General features: G+C 41.1%; 1 protein-coding gene across 2 annotated transcripts; it reads right to left on the bottom strand.

Moving 5' to 3' along the window:
• Positions 1-283: 283 nt before the first annotated feature.
• On the bottom strand, positions 284-19,538 carry nt5m.L (5'(3')-deoxyribonucleotidase, mitochondrial-like). 2 transcript variants are annotated; one of them, XM_018236622.2, is made up of 7 exons: positions 19,433-19,538; positions 15,618-15,890; positions 14,832-15,320; positions 13,911-14,011; positions 11,515-11,575; positions 2,411-2,525; positions 284-612 (listed from the first exon to the last, which is right to left on the bottom strand). In XM_018236622.2, the coding sequence occupies exons 3-7, from the start codon at positions 15,141-15,143 to the stop codon at positions 464-466; spliced, it is 738 nt and encodes a 245-aa protein (XP_018092111.1). In that variant the 5' UTR covers positions 15,144-15,320; positions 15,618-15,890; positions 19,433-19,538; the 3' UTR covers positions 284-463. The 2 variants fall into 2 exon arrangements, with proteins under 2 accessions (XP_018092111.1, XP_018092112.1); XM_018236623.2 differs by having other exon boundaries at positions 15,664-15,890.
• Positions 19,539-19,566: the final 28 nt, after the last annotated feature.

Below are 19,566 nucleotides of genomic sequence, written 5' to 3'. Positions count from 1 at the left end.
TGGGCCTCTGTGTACCTGAAGTGCCAGGGCCTAATTTAATTCTCAGTCCGGACCTGCCCCAAAATATACAGGCAGGTTAACTGGTGCCTGATAAAACTGACCTTAGTTTGTGTGAATGTGATTGGGACCTTAGATCGTAAGCTCCACTGGAGCAGGAATGGTGCAGAATGTCTATTAATCGCTGCAGAACATGTTGGCACTATATAAATTAAGGATAATATTGCCGTTCGTACAGTATTTTAGCTATTTACGTGTATGATGAAGTTCCACAGAAAACCTGGAAGAACCTAGCTGGCACTATTTATGTTTAGGTCCAAACTGGGAAACTCCATGCATAAAGCACCTGTTCATACAAGACAACAGTGGGTGGATTGTTTCCCTGAAAAACAAGACAATGGTGTGTGTGGGCTGTGCAGAATGGAGTGTTCTGATTGGGCCAACCTACAGTTCTTACAGTCATGTTTCATGGGGACTGCTCTCTTTTACTGTCCAGGATGCTCTTCCAGTCATGGTTCCAAGTTGGAAGCCTTCTATTGGGGGGAGCGAGCTGGAGGTGTTTGTTGTGACAGGCAGTGAAGAGAATATGCTCCCAGGTGGGATTCGGCTCAGCACCTACAAAAGAAGTGCAGAAGAATGAACACTGCCAACCTAACTATATGTATACTGGGGTCTGATCCTGATTGGTTGTTATAGTTAACTGTTACTTCTTTCTTTGTAATTGAGCCCAAATACTTTTAGGCCAGTGGTTGTCAACCCTTTTCAGTTCAAGCCCTCCTCGAAGGTCAAATCTTTGGTCCGTGCCCACTTGAAGGCCCAGTTTTTCTTCAAGGCTCTCCTTTGCTCATGAAATGGGTACGGATACAGGATAATATCAGTGTATCAGTCATTCAGCCACTGCTCCCACAATATCCAGGGCAGCAAATATTCACCCCAAATCTCATTCTAACCTTCAAACAGGGATTTCAGGTGTATCGAGGACAGCAGTTTAGACTGCAAGCCCCACAATTTGGGAACCACTGCTTTAGGCAGATTATACAGTTTAAGCAAAGCTGCTTATTAAAGGGGACATTAAGGGGGCTATTTACTATACTCTGGCCGGGCTTTTTGGGGCAAAACTCAAATATTTTTTTTAATTCAAATTTCTCAAGATTCATTAAAGCCCGAATGTGAAAATCCGCCATCTGCGGTTGTGTATAAGTTAACGGCAGATGTCCCTATCCTATTTTGAAGTTTCTGTTGTCTTCGCTGTAATTGGCCATAAAATCCGAGCATTTCAGACTTTTCAGGCGAAAATATGAAAAAATGTGGGCTTTTCGGGAAAAAGCCTGGAATAAATCGAGCGATTCATTTTTTTGCTCGATTTTTTCGAGTTGTTACCCGAACCGATTAAATCAAGTTTTTTAAATAACAAATAAGGTAAAATCAGGTATGGGAGTTTGTTTGTGTTTTTTTTTAATTGAAATAATGAGATAAATTCAAATTTTAGTAAATAACCCTCATAGAGTGCATTGCACACCTCATTTGGTCAGGTAGCGGTCGTAAAGCTGCCACAAAGCCCCAACCAATAAGATGCCAATTCCATCTGATCGGGCCAAATAAACAGTTTATATAGTCTTATGGTATAGTGCTAGCTTAAGGCAATGTATGTGATTGCGTCGCTGCTAAATTGTGCTGAATTTGCAATACAGAATATTCATTTTTAAACTCATTTTCTGGTTTTATTTAAAGGAGAACTAAACCATAAAAATGATTATGTCTAAAAATGGTATATTATTATTATACAATGAACTTATTGCACCAGTTTCAGCTTGTCAATAGCAGCAATGATCCAGGACTTCAAACTTGTCACAGGGGGTCACCATCTTGGAAAGTGTCTGTGACACTCACATGCTCAGTGGGATCTGAGCAGCTGTTGAGAAGCTAAGCTTAGGGCTCATCACTAATTATCCAGCAGAAAATGAGCTTCCCTGTAATATAAGCTGATGCTACAGGTTTGCTGATTATTAAATTCTGATGCTAATTGCACTGGTTTCTGTCCTGCCATGTAGTAATTATCTGTATTAATTACTAATCAGCCCTATATTGTGACATTTCTATTCTATGTGTACTGTATATTGTGAGTGGGTCCCTAAGCTCAGTAAGTGACAGCAGCACAGAGCATGTGCAGTGAATCAGCAGAAAAGAAGATGGGGAACTACTGGGGCATCTTTGTAGACACAGATCTTTACTGCTAAAGGGCTGTGGTTGCCTTGGGCTGGTACAGAAGCACAAAACATAATGTACAACATTTCTAGCCTACTTCTTTAGTTCTCCTTTAATGGAGCATTTCAACTGCAACAACAAAAAAATCTGGTGAACTAAATGACTAAAGCATTTAAAAATGACAGCTTTGATAACTAACCCAGCTTACCAATAATATCAGGCCGGTCATCAATTAGGAGGTCTGCAGACACCACAGTTTTGTCTCTGGTCAGAACGATCTGCTCCATGAACTGGTGCCCGAGGTGCTTCTCCACCCACGCGTACTGCAGAACAGGAACAAGAACACAAACACACACTGTGAGTCTTTGTTTTGTATACAAGGTTGACTTCCACGGTCATAGGTGGTAAATTGGAAATGCTGGGCTCAATATTTAATGAAATCTAGTGCTCTCTGCCTTGGGGGGCTGGCAGAGCATTACTATAGATCAGCAATCACCAACCAGTGGCTCGCAAGAAACACGTTGCCAACTAAACCCTTGGATTTTGCTCCCAGTGGCCACAAAGCAGGTGCTTATTTTTGAATTCCTGACTTGGAGGAAAACTTTAGTTACATACAAACCATGTGTACTGCCAGTCCACATAGGGGCTACCAAATAGCCAATCACAGCGCTTATTTGGCAACTCCAGGGACGTTTTTCATGGTTGTGTTGCTCCCCAACTCTTTTTACATTTGAATGTGGTTCACAGGTATTTAAGATTGGGGACCCTGCGATAGAGTAAGAAGCAGGGCCGGATTTACATAGTGGGCACCCCAGGCCCGTCCCCTCCATTTATTTGTTCAAGTTTTCATCATCAGGACCGGAGCAATGAGGATTGGCACACGGGAAATTTAAAACTATTGTATCTCCTGTGCATCCCCAGTGTTTCTGAACCAATGTGTGTGTGGTTGAGAATCATGCCGCCCTAGGCCCGGGCCTTGGTGGCCTCTCAACAAATCCAGGCCTGGGAAGAAGACCCTACAAGTGCTGCTGGTGGCCCTCAAAGTATATGGGAGCAGTATAGGGTTGCTACCTGGCCGGTATTTTACCGGCCTGGCCTGTAAAAATGATGGTTGATCCCAATGTTATTAATAGGGAAAAAAGGTAAATATATAGGAAGGCCTGTATTTTTTTCTGGAAAAGGTGGCAACCCTAGAGCAGTAGGGCACAGACTGTTAAGCAGTTTCAATTTATGTTTATGAAGAATGTCTTATTCCTAAAGTTTAGGGGGGTGCTCTCTATAACGATTTTGCCGTGGGGTTTAGTAATACCCCATTGAATGCTGCCATCAATTCAGCGGGGGACTTGCATTAGTAAGTAATGAACTGGCTCCAGAAGGCAGTGAGAGGGCTTTGACAGGCTACTGGCACCACCTTCTGGAGCAGAGAGGGCATTAAAGGAACCAAACAAAACTATGCAGTGTAAGAAAAATTCAATAAATTCAACATAAACTGATAAATAAAGACATATCAGTTATGATTTATACACTTTAGATGGAAGTAAGTTGTACTTTACTTAAACAGGTATGGGACCTGTTATGCAGAGTGCTCGGGACCTGGGGTTTTCCGGATAATGTATCTTTCCGTAATTTGGATCTTCATACCTTAAGTCTACTAGACAATCATTGAAATATTAAACAAATCCAATAGGCTGGTTTTCCTTCCAATAAGGAATAATTATATCTTAGTTAGGATCAAATACAAGGTACTGTTTTATTATTACAGAGGTAAAAATTTTTTGATTGAATGGAGTCTATGGGAGATGTCCTTCCCATAATTCTCAGCTGTATGGATAACGGGTTTCTGGAGAATGGATCCCATACCTATTCTACTCTTTCTCCATTGTGACTTGCTGAGCCCCCTGCCTATCTATATCAATCTGAGATAACTTGAATTATTAGAGAATCAATGTTTCCTATGTAGCAGCAAGTGCAGAGCAACTTGCATTCTTCATTGTAAATGGCCCCTATTATGTTAAAAACAAAGTAAAACTCTTGGATTATATTGCTGGTCAGTTTGGGGTGAAGTTCTAATGTACAAAATAAAACTATTGCATTATATTGCTAGTCTCTTTGGGGTGGAGTTCTAATTTACAAAGTGTTATGTTTTGGGTAGCAGAGGATGAGTAGAGTATAACAGTGCTTTATTAGCAGAGACTCATGCAGCCATTATACAACAGTAACTTTCACTTTTAAGCTGTCAGGAAGTATGCACAGTATAAGTCTGAGCACAGTGACATCTACAGGCCATTTGTATAAACACCACATATTTCTCCTATAGTAGGAAAGCATTTGGGCAAATGTAATAAACAACAACATCTAAAACATCTTAAAGCAATAATAAACATTATTCACATCACATATTCCTGGGTCCATGCAGGCAGTTTTCTGATTCTCTCAGTACGCCTTATAGGTTAACTTTCTTCAGGCCTATTGCAGTTCACATCAGGAGTAGGAAAATGTCCTTCATCAAATGGAGCTCCTCCAAAGTCATATCTAACAGGAGCAAGACGACTTGCATTCCATATGCATCCATCAGACAGTTCATATGTGTATGGTCCTCGCTGGCGTCTCACTTCAAGTGGTGTAGTAAATTTAGATTGTCCTTGTTTCAGTATTCCTGGTTTCTTAATTCTGACTAAAGATCCAGGCTGAAAGTGTACTTCTCTTGCACCACGTTTTCTGTCAGTATAAGCCTTGCATTTGGCTTGTTGAAGTTTCACAATGTCAGCAGTAGATGATTTTGTAGGCACAGTATTTTGTGGAAGTTTGATGTCTGCAACATGTAACTTAGTGCGCATCTGTCTGCCATGTAATAATTCAGCAGGAGATGATTGAGTTGTTGCATGGCACGTTGCTCTCTAGTTATGTAGGAACTCGGTTGTAAATACTTTCCAAGATTTCCTAGTAAGATTTGCTGTCTGTAGTGTTTCTTTCAGACTTCTGTTGAATTGCTCGATTTCTCCATTTGCTTGTGGGTAATACACTGAAGATTTCCTATGCACAATATTCTTCTCTCTCAGAAAGGATTCAAACTGTGATCAGTTGTCTGATATTAACTCCTTTGGATTACCTTCTCTGCTGAAGACTGTAGACAGAAATGTTATTACTGTAGCTTATGTTATATGAGAAACAAATGCAATTTCAGGCCATTTACTGTTATAGTCTATTAAGGTTATAGCAAATATATAATCTATAGGAGCATCTGTAAAAGGGCCAACAATATCAATAGCAAGTTTTTCTCATGCTTAATCAGGGAATGGTACTGGTTTTAAATCTGGTCTCAACTTGACTTTGTGTACAAAGTTCTTTACACAGCCCAGTGAAGTGTTGCTTTGTGGTGACATTTTAGACACAGGCTGTGTGGCAGGCACTGGTGCTGTAGTAATGAGACCATCAACTAATTGTAGGTTTAATGCAGCAAAGAGATCCCTTCCAAGTATATCAGTACCCTTATTCACAATGTAAAAGTCACATTTTGCAGTATTTGATTCAAATTGTCCAGTCACTGGCAAGCAACCAAGCACAGGGATTGGATCCTTTAAGTAACTGACCAGTTTCAGGGCAGGTGCAACAAGCGGATCTTTTGCAAAGTATTTCAAGAAAATCTCCTTTGGTAGTATAGAAACAGCTGAACCTGTATCAGCATCAGGTTAATGGAGTGTCCCTTGTCAGCAGAAGCAGTACTGACACTGACAGTGCATATAAACTTGTCTGGAATAAATGTACCAGCTTTATCCACACTGAATACTGTGACATTTGTAGTAGTGACTTCATGAACATCTTTAGCAGAACTACGGCAGATCTTAGCAAAATGTCCTACTTTTGTGCATTTGCGGCACCGTTTAGCTTTTGCAGGACATGTAACATGATTTGCAGTGTGTTGTGTTGAACCACAGCGAAAGCAGTATTTTCTATTTGTATTTGCTGTATGGTTTTGCAGTGTGGGTGAATCCCTTTCCTTAGCACTGTATTTTGCCTGTGACTGTGTATTATTAGGCCACGGTGCTGAATTCACAATCTGTACATTCCCAGCAGTTCCCTGACTGAGAGTTTTAGCCTCTGCCACTGCTGTTTCAATTTGGCTAGCAAATGTAATAGCCTTTGCAAGGGTTAAATCCTACTCTAGGAGTAGTCTCTCTCTCTAATGCGAGGTGAGTTTGTTTTTTCCACTATTTGGTCTCTTAGCATTTCATCTGTTAGATTCCCAAACTCACAGGTAAAAACCAACTCTCTCAAAGCTGCTACAAATTGTTCTGTGGATTCGCTATTACGTTGACCATGTTGGCGGAATTTATATCTTTCAGCAACCACATTTACTCTTTGCACAAAAAAGTTCTTTATAGAAGTAAGAGCAATTTCATAAGTATCATCAGGTAATGGTAATGTATAGAATATACGCTGTCCCTCTGCTCCCAGGCAGTGAATAAGTAAAGCTTTCTAGCAGCAGAAATCTCCCCTTGGTCAGCAGCAATAATGTAATTTTCAAACATACGGATCCAAGCAGTAAAAGGTATGGTAGGCTCACCAGGGTTTGGAAGAAAAGGTGCAGGCTGCTGCAGAGGTAGAAGATCCATCTCGTCGTTAATTTGTTATGTTTTGGGTAGCCGAGGATGAGTAGAGTATAACAGTGCTTTATTAGCAGAGACTCATGCAGCCATTACACAACAGTAACTTTCACTTTTAAGCTTTCAGGAAGTATGCACAGTTTAAGTCTGGGCACAGTGACATCTACAGGACATTTGTATAAACACCACACAAAGTAAAACCCTTGCATTATATTGCTAGTCAGTTTGGAGTGAAGTGCTAATGTACAAGATAAAACTCTTGCATTATATTGCTAGTCTGTTTGGGGTGGAGTTCTAATGTATAAAGTAAAACCCTTGCATTATATTGCTGGTCAGTTTGGGGTGGAGTTCTAATGTACAAAGTAAAAATCTTGCATTGTTTATGTACTAGGGATGCACTGAATCCACTATTTGGGATTCGTCCGAATCCCCGGATCCTTAGTGAAAGATTCAGCCGAATACCGAACCAAAACCGAATACTAATTTGCATATGCAAATTAGGGTCAGGAAAAGAAAAAGTGTAAAAGCACTTTTTTTTACTTCCTTGTATTGTGATGAAAAGTCACGTGATTTTCATTCCCACCCCTAATTAACATATACAAATTTGGATAAGGATTTGGTTCGACCAGGCACAAGGATTCGGCCGAATCCTGCTAAAAAAGGGCAGATCCTAGCCGAACCCTGAAACAAATCCTGGATTCAGTGTATCCCTAATATGTACAGAGGCAAGATGTACAAAGCAAAACCCTTGCACTGTGTTTCTGGTCTGTCCGGAGAGATTTTAACCACAAAGCAAACTTGTTGCGCTGCATTTCTACCAATATACAAAACAAAGCTCTGCACTAAAACTTAGATGTTTTATTTGCTGCAATAGGGCAGCATGAGCAGAAGAGAGTACAAGAGAAAACTCTAGCACTATTTGCTCTGCACAAAGCCCTTTGCACTGTATTGTCAATGCACAGTTGGAGAACCTGTGACTGAGCCTTTGTAAGAACAATGCACAACAATGGCCGGGCCCTATACACCTGTACTGCAGAGATGGCTAATAACCGCTCTTCTTTTTCTACATCGTCACTGAAGCCGTGCAAAGAAGAAAACAACATTTCTGAAATGGGGATAAGATGTTTGGGTGATGCAAAATGGACAGCAGAGTGAATACCAGCTAAAAATAACATTGGGATTTGTTCAGTGATAAAGATACAATGGAAGCCACTGGTCCTTACCTCCAATGCCTGTCCAAAATAGATTAAAAATTACTAGGGAAAATACCATTGCCAGTCTATATTGGGCAATACCCTACTGGGATATTACCCCAGTCCCCAAGGCACCAGCTTGTTTACATACTGACCCCATGATAGTCCACCTGTAAACCTATGATTAAGTACCCGGGGGTATGAAACGAGTAAGGTGGACTTTCATGGGGTCAGTATGTAAACAATCTTTTAACATGGAATAGTGAATGGAATAAACATGGATTCTTATGGATTTTGAGCTACGGTATAATTTTTGTGAAATATGTGATCCTAAATAGATACACCACTGATGAAAGCATTATTTTCTCTCTGTACAGATCTGGGCAATTCTGTGTCTACTAGGGTCTACCATAGAACATGATTTTAGCCCATCATGACAGAAATTCGATTTAAACATACGCATACACACACATATATATATATATAGATTGTAAGCTCTACGGGGCAGAGACCTCCATCCTCTTGTCTCCTTGACACTAAGCTCTAAAGCTTTACTGTAACGGTATGTTGTCTTTATTTGTATTGTATTTTGTACTTACAGTATTTGTATTTATTACTGTATGACCTCCTGTTTGTTCTACTAATTTATTGTTCTGCTGTACAGAGCTTCAATTTCAAGTAGCGCTATATAAATACAAATATACATACACATACATATGTAGGGGACAAGAGGAATCCTTCCCCTGTTTTTCTGCCTGTGACATCATCCAGCCCAGTTACAGGCTGGAGAGCGATCCGATTGGCTGGGCACCCCAGTGCATCCTTGGGAGAGAGGATGTGCCTGACTTTGGAGCCAAATGCAAGGGGTCTCCTAGAGAGCTGAACAGAGCCAGCACGGGTAGCTGTAAGACTGTCAAGTACAGAGAAGCTGTTAAATCTGTGGAATCTGTGGAGGTATAGATTGAGCCCAGCCTGTTCTCTGTCAAGCTGCTAGAGACTCAGAAGGAGAAAGGTGCCACTGGTAAGATTGATCTTGCTGCAGAGCTGCCTATAATCTCCAGTGTGATTACCTATGAGAGCACCCGGTGAGTGAGCCACCCAAGGGAGGATACTGGCACTGATACAAGCTTGGGGCCCCAAAGTGAAGACAAGTCTTGTGTATTTACCTGCTACGTGGGAGCTGCTGCTAACTTCCAAAGGGAGAGGTACTTTTGGGAAATGGTAGCGCTACCTGGGGAATAAGAGCTCTGGGGAAGGGACATTTCATTTGAACTGTGTGGTTATTAAACCCTTCTGGAGGATTGGGACTTTGATATTTAACAAGGACTGTGTTGAAGCAACATAGTGATTTAGGTAGTGTCCCACATGTCCCCAGTGCAGGAGTGCATGGTGTATTAGTTGCCAAGTGTTTACAACAGTTTATATAACGTTTATATTTGTTCATTTGCAAACAGTGTGTTTTATTATTCCTAGTGGAACCCCCCTGAGGTGTGTTCCTAAGTGTTCCTTAGGTGGAGGCACTGCACTGTAATTCCCAGTTCCCAGTACTTTTCATATGCAAAAGGGACTCAGGGCCCCTGGATTGCCAAGGGTAAGTTGCTATTTAAAGAGACAGTAACCAAATTAGGGTCATGCATACATAAATATAAGGCCACATTTTGTAAATATTATAAACGGCCCCTGTAGGAAAAAAGGTAATGGCTCACGCGGGTTACTATTAGGCTGTGGCTTTTTAAAGCCTTTGTTACATTGGGAGATCCACTGGTATTCTGGTAGGCAATTCTTGCTCTGCTGATGCAGCACAAGGCCCACAATATCTAAGGACCCATTTAAAAAGGCAGTGGAGGAGATTATTACTTTTTGATTGGCAAAGAAGAATAGTAGGGCCACAGGGAGCCTTCAAAGTCTTAAGCTGGCCATACATAGGGAGGTCCGCTCATTTGGCGACGTCACCAATCGAGCAGATCTCTTCCTGATATGCCCACCTTGAGGTGGGCAATATCGGGCTGATCCGATCATGGGCTCTAGGGCCCAACGATTGGATCACAATGAGAAGAATATCAGCGGCTGGATCGAGGACCACATCAACAATGTGGTCCTTGATCTGATGAGACTTTCTAAAACCGTTGATCAACATCTGACTGATTTTCACCCAGATATCGATCAGGGAAGCCCATCGGAGGGCCCCCTACACTGCCAAATAAGCTGCCGAATTAATCTGTCACTTATATCTGTCCATGTAGAGGGGCCTTTATTCTGCTACTGACACTGGAGTCATTCCAGAACAAATAAAACATGCCCCTTAAATACCTAAAGTCAACTACTGCCTGAGTCAGAGGAATAGGTAAATGCAGGGCTCCCTTAAAAGGAATATTATTCTGCAACATGGTTATTAAACCCTGTATGTGATAATCTTGCCACCTCACCCCTTTAAAACCAAATGCATATAATATTCACACCCTGCCCAATGGGCAATAAAACTAGATGCCTGCAGCATATTACACTGGATTCTACACATCCATGCTGCACATACATCAACTGTTTATACCTTCAACATGTTGAAATGTGTCCAGATTTAAAGTGGTGAGACAGAAACCCAAGTCTAGAGAGTCTTTGGATATTTGCCAGCAGCAATCTGAGAGATGGAGCATACGGAATTTGTAAAGGGTCCTTAAAATTGTTACGCAGAAATGTGCTTTGTACAATGGAGTACTTATGCTGGTACATATTTTTGAATATGTCTGACATACCGACTATGAGCAAACTTAGGGGGCTGTTCCTGCAGAATTGTGCGAAAGTACAGGGGAATACCTATGCTGCCATAGTTTTATGGTATCTCTCTGTACAGACTATGAGCAAACTTAGTGGCTGTTCCTGCTGAATTGTGCTTAGTACAGGGAAATACCTATGCTGCCATAGTTTTATGGTATCAATCTGTACAGGCTGTGAGCAAACTTAGGGGGCTGTTCCTGCTGAATTGTGCTTAGTACAAGGAATACCTATGCCGCCATAGTTTTATGGTATCTCTCTGTACAGACTATGAACAAATTTAGGGGCTGTTCCTGCAGAATTGTGCTTAGTACAAGGGAATACCTATGCTGCCATAGTTTTATGGTATCTCTCTGTACAGACTATGAGCAAATTTAGGGGGCTGTTCCTGCTGAATTGTGCTTAGTACAGGGAAATACCTATGCTGCCATAGTTTTATGGTATCTCTCTGTACAGGCTGTGAGCAAACTTAGGGGGCTGTTCCTGCTGAATTGTGCTTAGTACAAGGAATACCTATGCTGCCATAGTTTTATGGTATCTCTCTGTACAGGCTGTGAGCAAACTTAGGGGGCTGTTCCTGCTGAATTGTGCTTAGTACAGGGGAATACCTATGCTGCCATAGTTTTATGGTATCTCTCTGTACAGACTATGAGCAAACTTAGAGGGCTTTTCCTGCTTTTTCTTTAGATTAGACAGTCAACTTATAAAGAGAAGGTGAAGCCATCAATGTAATGATATAATCTCACCTTTTCATAAGGACAGTGCTGGTAACGTTTGATGGGACTGGTACATATAAAGACATCAGTGCTGTGAGAAAGAACAGATATAAACTTACTGTATTAAAAAAGCAATACTAGAGAGTAAGGTGGCAGCACATAAAACATACTAGTAAATACAATTAAAGGTAGGAAACGTAAAAAAAATCTATTGTACACCACTGTTCTCATACAAAGCAGCTTGAGTTATTGGAATAGTAATAATATACACTATTATCATATAGGGATGCAACGAATCCAGTATTCGGTTCAGGATTCAGCCTTTTTCATCAGGATTCAGATTCGGACGAATCCAAGTTACTGGCTGAACCGAATCCGGATCCAAAAAATCATCTGACTATTCATCACACAAACAAAGAAGTCAAACATTTTTTACTCTTTTCTTACTCTTTTTCCCCCTTTCTCTTTTTCCCCCTCGTTTTCCCTAATTTACATATAAAGATTAGGTAGGGTGGCACCAATTCCAGGATTCAGTTCGGGATTTGTCAAGGATTCGTTCGAATCCTTGTGCCTAGCCGAAACAAATCCGAATCCTAATTTGCATATATAAATTAGAGGCAGAGAGGGAAATCACATGACTTTTCGTCACACAAAACAAACTAATTTTTCCACTTTTTCCTTTCCCACCCCCAATTTGCATTTACAAATTAGGATTCGGGTTTGGTTCAGTATTTGGCTGAATCTTTCATGAAGGATTCAGGGATTCAGCCCAATCCCAAATAGTGGATTTGGTGCATCCTTAATATTATGTTTCAGATTCAGTTTAGTATTAGGTTTGATTATTATCTCTCTCTGAAAGGTTCTCCTTGTGTTCTTCATTTTCCTCTTTAGGCCTTTTTCTCACTGCAGGCATTCATTTAGGGGCTCATTTATTAAATCTCGATTTTTTCTGGTTGAGTTTTTAAGTGGAAACTCAATGTTTTTGTGAAAAAATAAAAACCTGATTTTTTAGCAATTTATTATACCCCAAAGCTGTTAAAAATGCTGTTGAGGTCATGTCAAAGACAACGGCAGATGTCCCTGAAGTTGTTTCTTGACATTGTGATCTGCTCTGAATAATCCGATAAAGTCTGGGTTTTCGCCCGGTAATCCGATAAAGTCGAGTTTTCGCAGCGTCAAATTGATAAAATCGGGTTTTCGGAGCATCAATCATATGATACGAATTGACGCTTGATTTTGACGCAGCATTTCTTTAAAAAATTATTGATAGATGAGTTCAATTTGTGGAAGGGAGTTTGGTCGACTTTGTTTTAAGAAAAAAATTTGATTAATTTGAGTTTTAGTAAATAATCCCCTAAATGTAGCTGGACCATATCAAGTTATTGTTATTAGTGGCACATCCGGATAAGTCTGTCTTTAAAGTGTAACTGCCATGCTAATTATGTAATTATGTATTTGTTTGTACCCACATTTCACATATGGTGTATTCTGTGTTCACTAGTTGGAATCTGGGGTACACAGCTACGCACCTTTGCATGTGACCCTTAAGAAATAAGAGGGACAGGCACAAACTTGCAATCTGGAGCCCATATGGAGCTCTTTGAACTTTTCTGTACTTCAAATGCTCTGGCCTATTTCAAATCTCATTCCAGATGTGGCCCCATGGGTACAACGAATCACATCTCCCATCACACCAGAAAAAAATGTTAATGTGAAAGGGCCACAAGCAGGAGCTGAGGGAAATGGGCAGATAAAGGATATAGACTGAATAACTGGTGTAAACAGTGATGTGTGCTTGGGGGACATAAAGAGTAATCCCCAATATGAATTTTGTATTAGGATTTGTTGCTGCTGCTGCAACAGATGCAGACAAAGGAACTGGCAGTCTCATTTAGGCATGGCAGGTAGTTTGCTCAGCTGGTAATAAATGATACACAGTCAATGTTATAATTAGGGGAGGAAATAAAGAGGGAAACGAAAAGGAGGGAGCCCCACTAATGCAGGCACGGACAGTTTCAGTCACAGGTATAAATCCCCCAAGTGTTTACATGAAAACTTCTGTCGGTGAGACTCCTGAGTATATGTTTTAACAAGTCCAACAGTCTGTCCAAATCTGATTAAACTGTACTCCACGCCCATCGCTGGCATCAGACCAGCCTTAGAGATCACATCTGAGTCAAATGAAAATGTGGTCGTACCAATGTACAATTCAGCTTAGTCTCGACACGGATTGTCGACTGAACAAGCCCTTGGACAATGGTCGTTGCAGCTGTTTTCTTTTGCGCGCCCCACTTCCTGTTCGGGAAGCCATGATTTATTGTGGGCAGAAAACTGTAAAGGTTACACAAATAAAACTGACCCCCCTAACAGTCTGCTATTTAAAAAAAAAAAAACTATATATTTCTGTAGTATTAGAATTGACTTACTTTTCCAAGTTGGCCATTTCTTTCATTGCCTCCACCGCGCCAGGAAGAGGTTCCAGCTCTAAAAAGAAATTCTTTGATTCCCAAATACTAATGGCTTTTTCCTGTGAGGGTAGAGATTATGGGTTAGTACCCCCCAGATAGTACCTTTACAACTTGTATTAGCTTTTCTTTTCTCAGATGATATTTAACCACTATAAAATCTTCCCCATTAAAGGAAAACTATACACCCAGAATGAATACTTGAGCAACAGATAGTTTACATCATATTAAGTGACACATTAAAGAATCTTACCAAACTGGAATATATATTTAAGTAAATGTTGCCCTTTTACACCTCTTGCCTTGAAACCCCATTTTGTGATGGTCTGTGTGCTGCCTCAGAGATCACCTGACCAGAAATACTGCAGCTCTAACTGTAACAGGAAGAAGACACAACTCTGTCTGTTAATTGGCCCATGTGACCTAACATGTATGGTTTGTTTGTCTGCGCCGTGAATCATATGATCCCAGGGGTGGCCCTTATTTTTTAAAATGGCAGTTTTCTATTTATGATTAGGGATGGGCGAATTTTTTTCACCTTGTTTCACAGCGGAAATTATGCCCATAGACTTGTATGGCGTTGTGCGGCAAAAAAAATTTTTTTGCCGAAATGAAATGGCTCAAATTCACCTATCCCTATTTATGATTACCCAATGGCACATACTACTAAAGAAGTATATTATTATGAAAATGGTTTATTTACATGGAGCAGGGTTTTACCCATGAGCTGTTTTATGCAATATCTTTTTATAGAGACCTACATTGTTTGAGGGGTATAGTTTTCCTTCAACTGGTGTAGAATATTTTTTAGGCCTCTATGTCTGTATCTACAGGAACAGACCTTATGGAGTGGATACAAAAATTAATATAGAATTGACTTACGCATAACCCAGGCTTTAGGTTTCCATACTGCTCAGAGACCCAAAATCCTCGGCGGTCCTCTAGCCCAATGAAAGGTTCGTTGGGGTAGCGAGTTCTGTACTTCTTCAAAAAGCCCCCCTCAAAGTCCGCCAGCACCCCGTCCATGTCCACCAGGACCCTTAGACGCTGGGTATTTGAAGTGGACGAGTGGCACCTAGAGTTCTGAAGTCTAGGAGATAGCATATTGCCCCTACGCAACAAGCTGGGCAAGAAGGCCATAGCAGGAGAGCTAGTCATACCGCACACACAGCCCCTAATACAGCAATGCTTCATTGTGTGACAAAGTCACTAGCAGGGTCCCAATCAGAGGTAGGTGCATAGTCAGCAAGGGTACACAGGTGATTGTCTCACGTCATACATGTGGTTGTACGGCTCGAAACAAGGTCACTAGGCACTTTGCTGGAGTGCCATTCATCTGGAATTCAGTCGGACTCATTCAGCACCAGTGTCCTGCAAAAGAGAGTCAGTGTGTGGTTATTCAGTGAGCGCACAATTATCCACAACAGTCAGCAAGTCCAGGCAGGTCAGCAGGAGGGGGTGGGCAGTGTGTCCGAGCCCCAGGGCACAGAGTAGTGCTGTCTAATCATAGTGCGGTCATTTAGGGGGAAGCCAGCAGCAGTGCAATATGTGTGCAGCAACAGAGGAGGAGCGTAGTGTAGGAAATGCTGTTTATGCAGCTAATGTGCACTGCAGAAACAGAATGTGCCAATGTGTGCTGTGGGTAGGGACGGGAGAGAGTGCACTTACTATGAACCATAAGGCAGGAAAGTGCTGTCCATGGCACTGTACTCACAGACTGGATTCTGCAATGCAGTGTCCGATAAACCGCCCTCCGGCTCTTACACTGCCAGTTGCAAGCAGTTCCTCCAGCAGACAAGCTGCCACCTCTTCTTAAAGAGACACGCAGCCAGCCAGGAATGTGCTTCTGTTTCTAGGCTGAAGCCTCTCTGGAGACAGGAAGAGAGGGGGTTGGAAGGTTAACTCGTTCACTGCCACAAATCTGCCAGTCAGTCGTCTCTTCTGCAAGACATAAAACAAAAGAAAGAATAGGTTAAATCTATAATACTCTAATCTACAAAGAACTCAGCATTTGCCAGGCTGGTTAAATTTTCCTATTCAGTTTAATTTTCTACATCACTTATGCAGTATTCACTATTCAAACTACAACTCTCAGCATCGTCTGCTATTGGAAGGAGGTGAGAAATATAGCTATTAGCTAGTCGTCTCTTTCTGAAAAGATGGGTGATGCTTACCTAGCTTTTGCCAATTGAAAACATAAATTAAGGTTATGTATTTTATAAATGACAACAAAAAACTCTGCAGAAACTCCCAGAACCCTCCATGATGGATTGCATTTATTGTGACCAGCATCTAAGGGGCAGATCTCGAGGTTCAAGTTGTGTTTTCCACGAAAATTTGAGTTTTCAAGATTTATTTTTAGGTTAAAAAACCCAATTTTTTTTAATATTTTTTTTTTATAAAAAAACTTGAATCTTCAAGATTTATTATAGCCCGACCCTGGAAATAGCTTGAATCCAAAGTTTTGCCCGAAAACTCGAATGATTCGAGAAAGTCTTGCTCAACCCGCAAGTTCCAGTTAGTTACTGAAATATCCAGAGTTTCTCTTTGATCCCCTGCACTAAACAGCAAGGAAAAGATACAATGTTTCAGAAATGTAATTAAATAAAAGGCTTTAGCAGAGAGCCCAAAATACTGAGCAGCTGCACTTAGATTCATTTGTAGCAATTTAAACGAAGCAAAGATACAATTGCAACTATTTAAGATAAGCAGGTCTCTTGGGGAAACTGTGACTTGCAAGGGCAATTCACTTTTATTAGTAAAACATAAAAGCTGACCCTAGAACCCCAGAAATGTTTTCAAAACGTTCCATAATCTGACAAATTTTGTAAAATGGATTTTACAAATGGATTTAAAATTCTATTCTGGGTATGGCCATGGTCAAACATGGTACTGCTCTCAAATTCATTTATATAGGATTTAATAAGCAGATACTGAAAGATTGAGGATCTTTGTACCTATGAGAATTCACTGGGACCTACTGTATGTGCCTTTGGTGTTGACATTAAAGGAGAAGGAAAGGTCTTTTAATTTGGGGGTGCCAAAAGTTATACACCCCAGGTGATTATATTTACTTACCTGAAACCCTGGGCCGGTGATTTTATCAGAAGAAAACTGCACCAGCCCGGGATTCTTCCAGCGAGCACCACGGATCGATCGTCTTCTGGCTTCTACTTTCTTTGCACGGCTGTGCAGTAACGCGAAAAGCCGAACTTTACAGAAAAAGCAGTCTATTTCATTTTACTGCACATCTGTCCCAGGAAATTTGAAGATAGAAGAAGCCGGAAGATGATCGCTCCGTGGTGCTTGCTGAAAGAATCCCGGGCCGGTGCAGTTTTCTGCTGATAGGAGCACCGACCCAGGGTTTCAGGTAAGTCAATAAATATTACTTGGGTGTGCCTAACTTTTGGAACGCTGACGTTAAAAGGCCTTTCCTTTTTCTTTAAGAGCCACAGAATGAGTGTCCCTGATAACATACGTTATTAAGAGTTGTAATAAACTGTCATTTGTGCTTTTAAAGGAAAAATGCACCCCCAAAATTAACAGAAAGTTTAAATCATATTAAGTGGCACATTAAAGAATCTCACCAAACTGGTCTATATATTTACGTAAATATTGCTCTTTTACATCTCTTGCCTTGAACCCCCATTTCATGATGGTCTGTGTGCTGCCTCAGAGATCACCTGACCAGAAATACTACAACTCTAACTGTAACAAGAAGTGTGGAAGCAAAAGACAGGACTCTGTCTGTTAATTGGCTCATGTGACCTAACATGTATGGTTTGTTTGTGTGCACCGTGAATCATGCCATCCCAGGGGGCAGCCCTTATTTTTTAAAATGGCAGTTTTCTATTTATGATTACCCAACGGCACATACTGCTAAAAAAGTATATCATTATGAAAATGGTTTATTTACATGAAGCAGAGTTTTACATATGTAGTATATTTTTATAGACACCAGCATTGTTCGGGGGGTATAGTTTGGCTTTAACAATAACATGTTTTGGCCACGGAGACCCATGGTGTGGGGGTTCTCAGAAACAATGAGGCTCATTTATAATAACCACTAGGGTTGCCATCTTTTCTGGAAAAAATACCGGCCTTCCTATATGTTTATCTTTTTTCCCTATTAATAACATTGGGATCCACCATCATTTTTATCAGCCAGGCCGCTAAAATACTGGCCAGGTGGCAACCCTAAGAACCACTGGGCAAATGGAACAATGAACAATGAAAGCAAACCTTTGTTTGGTTGCTATGGGTTACTGCCCAGGTGCAAATTTGCCCAGTGGTTATAAATGAGACACACCTCCCAACTGTCCCTTTTTCGGAGGGACAGTCCCTCTTTTGACAGCTCAACCCAAAGTCCCTCTTTTCTCTGCACTGAACAGCCAGAAAAAGAAACAAAGTTTCTCAATTGGCTTTTAGCAGAGCGCCCAGAACAGCTAACAGGTGCAAATAAGATACTTTGTAACAATTTTGAGACACAAAAACACAGTTTAGATAAGGAGAAATATTTTCAAACTTTCATAACCTGCCGAATTTTGTAAAACAAACATGGTAATTAGGGGGTGTGGCCACAGAAAGGGGTGTGGTCAAAAAAATTTGCTGCGCTACGTGCGGAAAACATTTTTTTGTCCCTCTTTACTTCCAAAATGTTGGGAGGTATGGAGACCCAATGTGTTGTGTAACTTCTTCTGTTTCCATAGGTAAAGTATTTGTATGTAAGCTGTATATGCAGTGTCGGACTGGCCCACCGGGATACCAGGAAAACTCCCGGTGGGCCAAGGTGTCAGTGGGCCCTCCTGCTTCTAACCTTTTGGCCTATTTCATGGTCATTCTCTATTTCTTTATGGGAATAAAGAGGCGTAATAATGGAAGAATAGAGTATGTAGAGAAAAGAGACTCGGAGACTAAAGAGGTTGAATGAGGAGAGGAGGTATAATAGTTTGGAAAGTGGGCCCTCAGCCTAAGGTTTTCTGGTGGGCCCCTGGCATCCCAGTCAGACACTGTGTATATATCACATGAACTCCCGCCTGCTGTAAGTGCTGCGGAATAAGTGGACACATCGTAAATATATGTAATAATAAGATTACTATAAAACCAGCCTTTCCATTGGGGGAAGGACAGACCTTCAGAGACCAACTGATATTTATTAGGTTGTTAAATTAAATATAACCAGCACAAACTTGTAGACACTTTGCAAACTCAACGTCCCTCATCATTTAATATTGTTTCACACCTGACACATAGCAATTGTGTACATTGGGCAAACTGCAGTACCACACAACAGCCAATCAGGAAGCGGCAAGCCAAAGTAAGCTGACATCCGATTGGTTGCTGCGGGTTACCAGAGCTGACGCAAAACGCGCTCATTTTATTGCTTGTATATTGGTCAGTATTACAGCACGCGGGGCAGCTTTACTATAAACTCGTTATTATGTAGACGGAAATCCCGTAAGCTTTCTTTGAGTAAGCCGCACCTTTAAGATCTACGCGTACGTCTTCGACGTCACTGCACAAGTCGCGCCCACACATTCCAGCTGTTCCCCCCGAAGTTCTCGCGAGATCTCGCCCGCTCCAAGACTTGCGCACCAATGGCTAGTGAGGCGGCGAT

Source organism: Xenopus laevis, chromosome 9_10L, assembly GCF_017654675.1.
Source record: "Xenopus laevis strain J_2021 chromosome 9_10L, Xenopus_laevis_v10.1, whole genome shotgun sequence".
NCBI classification, from domain to species: Eukaryota; Metazoa; Chordata; class Amphibia; order Anura; family Pipidae; genus Xenopus; species Xenopus laevis.
The sequence above is the reverse complement of the archived record's forward strand: the minus strand, read 5'-3'. Positions and strand labels throughout refer to the sequence as shown.